The sequence below is a fragment of the Bubalus kerabau genome, chromosome 7 (genome assembly GCF_029407905.1).
Source record: "Bubalus kerabau isolate K-KA32 ecotype Philippines breed swamp buffalo chromosome 7, PCC_UOA_SB_1v2, whole genome shotgun sequence".
Lineage (NCBI taxonomy): Eukaryota > Metazoa > Chordata > Mammalia > Artiodactyla > Bovidae > Bubalus > Bubalus kerabau.
In genome coordinates, this window is record NC_073630.1 from 115,377,204 (window position 1) to 115,389,005 (window position 11,802).

Consider the following 11,802-nt stretch of genomic DNA (forward strand, 5'->3'; position numbering starts at 1 on the left):
GGATGGGAGTGGGTGGGCGGAGTGCTCAAGAGGGAGGGGATATATGGACAGGGATGGCTGAATCGCCTTGCTGTAGAGCAGAAACTAACACAACACTCTGAAGCAACTATCTTGTGGTTGGTGTTCGGTCGCTAAGTCATGTCTGACACTTTTGCAACCTCATGGACTGTAGCCCTCCAGGCTTCTCTGTCCATGGGATTTCAGAGGCAAGAATACTGGAGTAGGCTGCCATTTCCTTCTCCTGGAGATCTTCCCAACCCAGAGGTGGAACACATGTCTCCTATATCGGCAGGCAGATTCTTTACCTCTGAGCCACCCAGGGAGCCCAAAGCAATGATACCCCAATTTTTAAAAAATTAATTATTCATAGCCAACAAAGGAAGAGAAAAGTGAGAAAGTCGGATGGAAGAGAGGAGCGAAGACAAGGGGAACACAGAGTAGAGCTAAATGCAGACAGAAAAGACATCGCATTGCCATCATGTATGTCATGGCAAGGTGTGAACACAGAGAGTTTGATAAGAATAAACTAGGTAAGACCGAGTCCAGCACTTTACCACCTGCATGGCTTAGGGGAGCCTTTTAAGGCCGTGAAAAATGAGAGCAAAACAGGTGGAGGCAACCACGCATTTAAGCTGTTCACATACAGATAAGAAAAGGAGGTGTGAACATTGAAAATGTGTGCTCTTCAAAGCCCAGCTAATATCATTTCTTTTAAAAATAGCTCCGTTTCTTAGCCTGAGGTTAACTGAATTTGACCTGCATGTGAGACACAAACATATCACTGGGCTAGGTGAAACGGACTTGGCACAGGTCTCGGTGAAATGGCAAAAGGCGTAGACTGTTACCATTGAATTCTGCAGAGGAACGACCTGGTTCTCATGGATATTTATTAAGGTATCTGCGTGACTTTTCAAGCTGGTTTTCAAGTTTCCTGAGGGCTACAAAGAAAAGACAGTAAATAAACATTAGTATCTCCCTCCAGACTCTGGAACACTGTCTCTAGTTACCGCCACACACACACGTAAAGCCCTTCTTATATGATGATGGGCTTGGAGGGATGGTCCTGAGATGCCCGTAGCTCATGGTGTGGACAAGAGCCAGACATGGCTGGGGCATGGAGCACTGCCCCCCAAGCCCAGGGTCCTGGCCACCGCGCTCTGCTTCAGGAAAGAGACCAGGTGCAGCCATTCGCCACCAACCAGCAGAGGAGCTGGTGACAGGGAAGCTTGAAGGGTCTGAGGCACTCTTTGCCCTTCCGTATCCACTCATCCTTGCAGCCGTAAAGCAAGTGGGATCTCGCTCCCACGTCCAAGTTACCATTCCTTATAATACGCGTGCACTGGTGCTGGGCAGTGGAGGGCGGATGGTATGAGAGCAGACCAGTGCTAAAGCAATGGGGCTGGGGCCAGCCTTGGAATGCTGCCCTGGGAAGCTTCACAAGCTCATGGACGGTCGGGCCACATGGCAGCGGCCACTGATGGGAGCTTTTCATCAGGCACAGAGGGGCATTTTTATACCAGGGACGGCTGTGGCACAGGAACCTCTTCCGTGGCTCCTCTAAGAATGGTATTGACCTTCATCCTCTACAGCAAGGACAGCCTTGAACAGGATCGTCTGTACTCACCAGCTGGTTGGCTTTTCTTCGGAGATTATTTGCAAATGAGATAAGATTTACTCTCGTGGGACTTCTCTCGGTCTACAAAGAGGTGTAGAAAACTGTGTTATGGAGATGGGAGGAGATGGGACTTTTAAACCCTGACCTGTAACACGCCGAAGGCAACGGCACCCACTCCAGTACTCTTGCCTGGAAAAATCCCATGGACAGAGAAGCTTGGTGGGCTACAGTCCATGGGGTAACAAAGAGCTGGGCACGACTTAACGACTAACCAACAACCTGTGACAAGCAACAGAGTAAACGTGGGTCCATAAACACAAGGTAAGGCCAGGCACCCCTGTATTCTTATCTACACGTACAAAACAGCATAATTCGTTTTCAACCATAAAGACAGACAAAGTATTGGTACCTGCTGTAATGGACATGAATCCCAAAAAACTTAGGCTCCATGAAATGGGCCAGTGAAGGGCATCAGACAAAAAAGGGTGCCCCACTCATATGAAATATCCAGAATAGGTAAATTCACAGAAGCCAAAATGTGGCGTGAAGGTTGCCAGGGGCTGGAGTGGGAGACGGGGAGCAATTACTTACTGGGAGCGGAGCTTTCTGTTGAAGGTGATAAACACGCATTAGAACTAGTTAGAGACGGCAGTCGTGTAACATTGCAATTATACTAAATGTTAGTGAATTATTCAGTTGGTAATAAAAGAGTTAATCCAATGTTGTATGAATCTCATCTCAGTTAAAGAAAAACAAAAACAAAAGACAAACAAATTAAAAAAACATGCAAAAGGTCACCCAGGAACACGCGGGTCATACCGCGTTCAAGTAGGCAGCATAGTCTATATCGTCTATTCCAGAAGATCTGAGATCCATAAGGGTTTTCATTCCTGTCTTATCCAGCAGTTCTATATCCTCAATTCTTATATTCATATTTTCCAAATTACTATTTATGTCTCCAGTATGCTGCATAGTTTAAAAAAAAACAAACAAGAGATTAGTAAGTCCACTTGTCTCCAAAAATGTCACTGACTTAATGCTTTAAAGGAGCAATAAAATTACTCAAGCCAAATATAAATACACGTGCATCTGACTGGCATGTCTTCCTCGTCCCCGAGTCTTCCCTCCTAGCCCTTCCCCAACTCCCAGCCTTCCTCACTGGGCCCCAGGCCAAGCACCATGTGAGGGCCTGGGATGCAAAGCAAAACCCTGCTGCATCTCCACCCGCCAAAGATCTCAAAGCGAAGAGGCAGTACTGTGATAAAGGCAAGTGAACTGCATCAGGACACGAGCCTTGCAAGGCAGGGGGCTGGGGAGGGCTTCTGAGAGGAAGTGGCTTCTGACCAAGTCTTGACAAACAGAGATGATGAAAGGGGCTCGGCGGGCTGCTTTCCAGGGGAAGGAGGTGGCCTGCCCTGGACTGGGTAGTAGAAACACTCCAGATCATGGGCATGCGGTTGGTGAATGTGGTATCTTGTGTGTCCAGGGGGCACTGCTCATCATTGAGAAAATGGCATCATGAGTGAGTGAGCAGAGGGCAACCCTTTGGGGCCTGGCTGCAAAATGGTATTGTATTTATGAGTGCATGCAAGGTATGTCTAGAGAAGAGAATACGAAATTTGTACACAGCTTTCAAATAAGCCTCTTGACCTCTGAAGACCCTCAGGTCATCTTGACCTCATGGCACCCCTTTGGTGATGCTTCTGTATAGAAGCCATGGGGCTTGGGGAACCACCTCTTCCTTTGACTTTCCTTGATATCTGCTTCTGTGTTGGAAGCCCAGAAGACACCAGCTTCCTTAGCTTCTTTCCTACACAGCAGAGAAAGCCAGCAGGCCTCTAGGCATGAGGGAGTGGGCACCCAGGCTAAGGGCACTGGAGGCCTGGGCTGCCAGAGCCCCCTCACCCCTTCCCCCAGCCAGTGTGCTCTGCAAGGGCCTCTCCTTGGAGTCTGAAGACTCCAGACTCAGCTGTGGGCTTGGGTAAAGGAGTAAAAGTGGTCATCCATTCAGTCCCTCTCCATCCTTGCTGCCATGCTGTGTCTTGCCAAGGGCCCACCTAGGAGGAGCCCTGGGGTCCCGCCACAATTCACAGAGAGTAAGGACTCTGTGGGCCACAGTTCTTGTCCCTCATCAGCGATGTGATGGAAAAGGATGGCTGGTCTGGGAGAATCAATACCCCGGGAAGCAAGTAGGGTTTGTGCCTCCAGGGACTTTGACATTCAGCAAGCTAAACCCTTTCCCCATGAAGGGTCTGCAGGGAGAACCCTGGAGATGCTTTTGTTCCATTCACAGGAGAAACTCATGTCTCAGAAAGTCAGCTGGTCAGGGGTGACGCCAAGGTCTCGGAATTAGATAGACGTGAGGTTTGCACAGCCTTGCAAATGTACTAAAATCACTTCAAATGGCTCATTTTACCTAATGTGAAATCCACCTCGAAAGAGAAAACGGGGACCACTGAATTTGGTAAAGAAACATGTCGATTCCTGATTGGTCCTAATTACTCACCTTTGTTGGGGAAGGAAATGGCAACCCACTCCAGTACTCTTGCCTGCAAAATTCCATGGATGGAGGAGCCTGGTAGGCTACAATCCATGAGGTCGCAAAGAGTCGGACACGACTGAGCGACTTCACTTTCTTTCTTTCTATAGTTGCTTTTGGAGAAGGAAATGGCAACCCACTCCAGTGTTCTTGCCGGGAGAATCCCATGGACAGAGAGGCCTGGAGAGCTACAGTCTATGGGGTTGCAAAGAGTCGGACACGACTAAGCAACTCACACACACACACACACACACTCACCTTTGTAATGTTGAGCTGTTCACTGACATTGTAGATGTGGTCGAGCTTAAGTGTGGCATAAAGGCCTTTATTTTCTTTGCAGTCACTGAGGGAATAAACAGAGAAATCAGGATGCAAAAGGGCAGTTGTGGCTACCTCTGTCCGCTGCGAAGGATGGAGAGAAAGGTTAACTGTTCGTCCTTGTTTAATCTGTGAATATGAACACGACGTGGCAGCTGGGTGTCAGTGCAGTAAAAGCTGCCACCAGTGTCCCCAGGAACCCCCGGGGGGCCCACCACTCCTGATGCCTTTCCGTCTTTTCCTTAATGTTCCATGTTTGGAACAGATACAAGGTGAAAGGTGAAAGTGAAGTCGCTCAGTCGTGTCTGACTCTTTGCAACTTCATGGACTGTAGCCCACCAGGCTTCTCCGTCCATGGGATTTTCCAGGCAAGAGTACTGGACTGGGCTGCTGTTGCCTTCTCCAGGGGATCTTTCCAACCCAGGGATTAAACCCGGGTCTCCCGCACTGCAGGCAGACGCTTACCCTCTGAGCCACCAGGGAAGGCCACAAGAGGACAGGTAAATACTACAGCCTTAGTGCTCTGAGTGATAACAAAGTTTATAAATTGGGAAGACATAAACTCTAACCTGAAAAAACCAACACATGTCAGAGAGATGTGTGTTACCAAGCATTATCTTTATTAAAAGATTTAATAAATATTTATTAGAAGACTCTATCGGGCTTCCCTGGTGGCTCAGCGGTAAAGCATCCACCTGCCAATGCAGGAGACAAGGGTCCAATCCCTGATCTGGGAGGATTCAACATGCCATGGGCCAACTGAGCCCATGAGCCAAAACTACTGAACCTGTGCTCTAGAGCCTGGGAGCCACAACTGCTGAGCCCACATGCCCTAGAGCCTGTGCTCTGCGACAAGAGAAGCCGCTGCAATGAGAGGCCCGTGCAAGGCAACTAGAGTGTAGCCCCTGCTCGCTGCAGCTATAGAAAGGCCTGCTCAGCAACGAAGATCCAGCACAGCCAAAATAAATAAATAAAATTATATAAAAAACTTTATCCACTGACTTCCTGGCAGTCCAATAGCTAAGACTCTGCACAAGGGCCCAGTGAAGCCAAAAAAAGAAATAAATTTGTTGTTAGTCAGTTGCTAAGTCATGTCCCACTCATTGCCAACCCATGAACTGCAGCCCACCCGGCTCCCCTGTACTTCGCTGTCTCCTGGGGTTTGCTCACATTCATGTCCATTGAATTGGTGATGCTATCTAAACATCTCATCTGACGTCCCCTTCTCCTCCTGCCTTCAATCTGTCCCAGCATCAGGGTCTTTTCCAATGAGTCAGCTCTTTAAATCAAGTGGCCAAAGTATTGGAGCTTCAGCTTCAGTGTCAGTTCTTCTAATAAACATTCAGGATTTGATTTCCTTTAGGATTAACTGGTTTGATATCCCTGCTGTCCAAGGGACTCTCAAGAGTCTTCTCCAGCACCTCAATTTGAAAGCATCATTTCTTCCATGCTCAACCTTATGATCCAGCTCTCACATCCATACATGATTATTGGAAAAACTATAGCTTTGGCTAGACAGACTTTTGTCAGCAAAGTCACGTCTCTGCTTTTTAATATGGTATCTAGGCGTGTCATAGCATTCCTTTCAAAGAGCAAGTATCTTCTAATATCACAGCTGCGGTCACCATCTGCAGTGATTTTGGAGCCCAAGACAATAATACCTGTCACTGCTTCCACTTTTTCCCCATGTATGTGCCATGAAGTGATGGGACTGGATGCTATGATCTTAGTTTTTTGAATGTTGAGTCTCAAGCCAGCTTTTTCACTCTCCTCTTTCACCCTTATCAAGAGGCTCCTTAGTTCTTCCTCACCCTCTGCTATTAGAGTGGTATCATCTGCATATCTGGAGAAGGCAGTGGCACCCCACTCCAGTACTCTTGCCTGGAAAATCCCATGGATGGAGGAGCCTGGTAGGCTGCAGTCCATGGGGTCGCTAGGAGTCGGACACGACTGAGCAACTTCACTTTGACTTTTCACTTTCATGCATTGGAGAAGGAAATAGCAACCCACTCCAGTGTTCTTGCCTGGAGAATCCCAGGGACGGGGGAGCCTGGTGGGCTGCTGTCTATGGGGTTGCACAGAATCGGACACGACTGAAGCGACTTAGCAGCAGCAGCAGCAGCATCTGCATATCTGAGGTTGTTAAATATTAAAAAAAAAAATAAAGACTCTATTAAGCCCCTTCCTGACCATTTCCCTCCACATTTCCAGGGTTGAGCTCTACCTAATAAACCTATGGTTGGACTAAGGGTAGGGGACAGGGAGGGGCTGGCAAACATCCGCTTTGGCTGTAAACCTAACTTGGCCTCACCTCTCCTAACTTCTCTGAAACGTGGCAAATGCCTTCTCGAGTGAGCTCAGCAGGGTGGCCACACCCTTGCACATCCTTGCCACCCAGATGACCTCGTCCTGGGTGCCGCTCCCTTGTGCAGCTGCCAAGGCCCTCCGGCCCTGAGGGACGCCTGGGAGAAGAACTTTCCAGAATCCTGGGAGGGGTGACGCTCCTCTCCAGGGAACCTCAAGTAGGCTGGCATTGGTGATACACTGACCACCAGAGGAAAGACTGGAGAGTTCCACCGGAGCCAGAATCCCAAAGAGCTTGCAGACGAGGCCGAGAAGCTTGGCTTCCTTCTCTTAAGCCTGGTGAGGGTTTCATTCATTGCATTCATTGGAGTGCACAGACTTCAATGGATTGAAAGTGTCTTCCTAGAACATGCTGTTGAGAAGGCTCCTGTGACCCTCTGGGCAAAGCAGAACACCCCAGGTGATGAGCAAGTCTGCCATGGGGGCCGGGTGCCAGGCAGATGGACCCCTCTGTTGCTTACTCACTGTCTGTTTCCCTGGAAGTGAGGGGAGCTGGTGATACTCAGCTGACTATGATCATCCTACTGAAGCGACAGGAAGGGGACCTCGTGATCACAGAGGCCCTAGGGGTGGAGTCAGGCTGGTGCCCAGGCGGCCTGACTCATGGCCTGGTCCTCAGGCTACACCACTGTCGCCCGTGAGAGACTCGGACCTGATGAGAGATGTTCGCATATGGAGGGCTGGGGACGTCTTTCCGGCTTCTGCAAGATCTAACTCAAATTTTATGCTAACTAAAACAGATTGCTTGTGGCCTGTCAAAGAGACATTTGTATGTCAGCTTACATACAATGAAATTATGAAAGGAAAGGGTGTACTGACCAGGAGAAAGTACCCATCAAAATAAAGATTAAATGCTTCCCTCCCTGGGATATCAGTGCTGTCCTCCCTCAGTGGTAAGACCGCCTTCCAGGTGCCAAGGTCATGCTGACTCGCTATATATACGCTGATCTATTTTTGTTTTTTGAAATCTTTAATGCATGTATCCCTGACTTATTTAATGTTACTTGTCCTGACAAGATATAAAACTGTGCTCAGAGCCATGGTTTCTGGAACAACTCCTCAGAGCTGTCTGAGAGGCTGTCTCCCTGGCTAGAGTCCGCAGTTTGGCTCATGCTGAAGGAGGAAACAGAACAGGTTCTATCTTGAAAGCAGGACTCCATCTTGGGCTGGACTGTGGACTTTGAGCTCTATGCCCAGAATCTATGGAAACGACATACCAACTGGAAAACCAGGCGCCTGCCCAGAATCTATGGAAACGACATACCAACTGGAAAACCAGGCGCCTGGAAGGAAGAGCCCCAGGGCTCTCCATCGCTAAAAGAATACCCTAATTATCTGTGTAACTGAATAGAATCATACATTCTACTATGCTTATTGGGGTATGGCCACAGGCCTATTGATAATTGTCCACTGTTAACTACCTAGGCTTGGAGAAGGCAATGGCACCCCACTCCAGTACTCTTGCCTGGAAAATCCCATGGACCAAGGAACCTGGTAGGCTGCAGTCCATTGGGTCGCTAAGAGTCGGACACGACTGAGCGACTTCCCTTTCACTTTTCACTTTCAAGCATTGGAGAAGGAAATGGCAACCCACTCCAGTGTTCTTGCCTGGAGAATCCCAGGGACAGCGGAGCCTGGTGGGCTGCCGTCTATGGGGTTGCACAGAGTCGGACACGACTGAAGCGACTTAGCAACTACCTAGGCTTAAGGCATATGACTCACGGGTTAACTTTGGTTGTCAGGGAATTTGGGGAGGTGGGTTTGTGAACGTACACTTAGGGTATATAAGGTTTTTACAAAAACTGGTTGGGGTCCTTGGCTAAGAGGAGACTCTGCCTTGGGTCCACCGGTGTAATAAACTGCACGCCACTATCTGCATTGTCCTTCTGAGTGAGTTTGTTTCCCGGAACACGTGGCTACAACAACATAAAACTCTTTCCTATTCCTATTAAAGACTGTAGTATATTTCTGTTCTTTTCTTTTTTTCTGCTGTCCCACAAGGCTTGCGGGATCTTAGTTCCTGAGCAAAGGATGAACCTGGGCTCTGGCAGTGGAAGGATGAAGTCCTAACCACTGGACCTCCAGGGAAATCCCACGCTTATCATTTCCACTGACAGACTCATCCAGTGAATTCTAAATTGTTATACGGCATTTATCTGGGGCAGGGTGACTCTCAAACAAGAGTTTTCCCAGGGTCCCAAGAATGCATTTTAGGGTCACCTCTACCAATGAATTATAGTGATAAAGACAAAGTGACTTGGGATGCACCCTCCTAACTCCTAGAGGGTTTTCTGGGGAAGACTGCCTTTTTGGTCTTACTGCTGAGACCAGAGACTGGCTTACTTCTGAAATTGGAAAGTTGACCATTCAAATGAAAAACACGTTGAGAGCAAAATTGTCATTGTAAAAACACAACATTCTAAGTAGCAAAAAAATGCATAATGCAATTATTCATACCTGTAAACTTGTTCAAAAGTGAGATTAATATCCGGTTTGTTAAATACTAGACCAGAGAGATAGTATTTCCAATGCTCATTTAGTAAATATGGAGTGTCCAAAACCTAAAAGAAATGTAAAGACAGTTTTACACTAACATATATGCATATAATTAAATAATATTCTGTTAAACATATAATATTTGGGATATTTTTATTTATATCATGACTTACTTCATTGATTTTCAATTAAACTAGAAAATAGAAGTGTGATTGCAATAGACAGACAGATCACTGGGTAGAAACCGAAGGAATTATTAAGAGTATGTTTTTGAGAGGAACATCCGAGTAAAATAAAGATTAGAAATGGCTGAAGAATAATTGATTCAGAATATCTAATAGGAAGCCATGAAGCAGTAGGCCCAGCTCTTCACTCTTTCTCCCTGGACAAATGGAGTTAAATCAGGCACATTCTTCAACTTCACATTATGTAATTTTAAGATGGACTAATGAGTACATGACTGTATACATACTTGAGGAGTGTAAACGGGAAATACCCTCATTTTTCAAAATATTCTCCTCTACTTTTTAAGAATTCCTTTTTTAACAATTTGAAAGTGAAAGTAAAGTCACTCAGTCGTGTCCGACTCTTGCGACCCCATGGACTGTAGCCTACCAGGCTCCTCTGTCCATGGGATTTTCCAGGCAAGAGGACTGGAGCAGGTTGCCATTTCCTTCTCCAGGGCATCTTCCACACCCAGGGATTGAAACCGGGTCTCCCGCATTGTAGGCAGATGCTTTACTGTCTGAGCCACCAGCAAAGTCCAATTTTAACAATTTAATGTAGAATAAAAGATGATGAAGTCGGGCTTGATGCATTAATTTTTTTATCAAGAGGCCACACGCGTGACAAACTGATGCTCCCAGTTGAGTTTTCCTGAACCAACTGAGGAATTAAAATACCTCCACAACAGCTGCTTTATCTTAGGAGTCCCTCACCTGATTTTATAACAGATATGAGGTGGACGGATATCTACAATAAAACAGGAAAGTGGAAACACATTTTATAAAAATCAGAATAGGAGAAGGAAATGGCAACCCACTCCAGTGTTCTTGCCTGGAGAATCTCAGGGACGGGGGAGCCTGGTGGGCTGCCATCTATGGGGTCGCACAGAGTCAGACACGACTGAAATGACTTAGCAGCAGCAGCAGCCTACACACCCATCCTTGCAGACCTTTCTCAGACACAGTGGAAGTGTGTGATCCATCACTTGTGTATTCCATGCCCCAAACTCAAGGACTTTGCTTGTCATTTCCTATCCCATTCTGTCTACTCCTTCCCACTTGAATTTCAGTTTCCTCATGTCTTTCCCATCCCCAGCCCTCATCTTACTCCCACTTTTCCTTGCCTTTTTTTCTGGTCAAGCATCACACTAGCATTGTCTACACTTGCTCTTTCTGCATCCTCACTGTCCTCACTCTAGCAGTGGTTGGTGGGGGTCCTCAGGCCACAGAGGGAAGGACTAACCTGGCTCTCCTTTCCATGGCTGGGAGAGGTAAGGAGGACTCCTAAGGTTTATGAAAGGACAACCTCATGGGCTGAACCACATCCTCTGGTGCCATCTGCTGGCCATATCAGAATGCAGCCCTCTTGCTGCACAGAGAACATCTGTGTCTGGGATTCAGTGAGATTTTCTGAATTAAAAAATTTTTTTCAATAAACCATAGAAAATAAGTTAATACTGAATAAAGTTAATAAAGTAATATTGCAACTTATAAAAAAAAAAAAAATCAGAATAGGGAGAAAAACACTGGAAAGTCAAAATGAGAAGACAGACCTGTAGATCAAAATGTCTTCATTAGTTAATGAAGCTAAACTTGGATACAGTGCCCTAAAACCTGAAGTAGTTGGCTGTAGAGGGAGAAAGTGAAGCCCAAATTTAATTCTCAACTACCTCGTCAGATTTCCACCAGGGACAACCCTCAGCCATGAGGTGTGCCATTTAGCAGTCTCCTTCACGTCAATATTTTTTGAAGATTTATTTATCGCTGCATCCAGTCTGATTGCAGCACATGGAACTCTCAAGGTGTGGCTCGCGGGCTCATCACAAAAGCTTAGCTGCCCACGGGCGGTGGGATGCTACTTCCTCCACCAGGGATTGAACCTGAGCCCCCTGCATTGCCAGGTGGATTCTTAGCCACTGGATCACCAGGGAAGTCCCCTCTTTCACTGCAAATTTAGGGCCCTTCCACCATCTGTGTGGGAAACTGTCATCTGGGAAGTTCTTTGAAATATCAGAAACCTCTTGAGGTATGGAAGGAACCTGGAAAATTTATCCTTTTGATGTTCCACATTTGGGAACTACTTCTGAGAAGGACTGTATTCTCCCCGAATATGACAACCAGCATTGATGAGTAAGCCTTAATTCCTGGTATCGATTTCATTGACATTAAAAAAGAATACAGTTGACCTTTCAACAACACGGGTTTGACCTGCAAGGATTCACTTCTATGTGAATTTTTTTCAGCGC

General features: G+C 46.8%; 1 protein-coding gene across 1 annotated transcript in view; it reads right to left on the bottom strand.

The window, feature by feature from the left end:
- The window catches only part of PROM1 (prominin 1), a 53,764-nt gene that overhangs the window by 13,790 nt on the left and 28,172 nt on the right, over window positions 1-11,802 (bottom strand). Inside the window, exons 10-14 of the mRNA XM_055589157.1 lie at window positions 9,294-9,397; window positions 4,413-4,497; window positions 2,435-2,581; window positions 1,625-1,696; window positions 846-938 (exon numbers count right to left, since the gene is read on the bottom strand). Coding sequence (XP_055445132.1) covers window positions 846-938; window positions 1,625-1,696; window positions 2,435-2,581; window positions 4,413-4,497; window positions 9,294-9,397 — 501 coding nt within the window. The remainder of the gene's footprint in view (window positions 1-845; window positions 939-1,624; window positions 1,697-2,434; window positions 2,582-4,412; window positions 4,498-9,293; window positions 9,398-11,802) is intronic.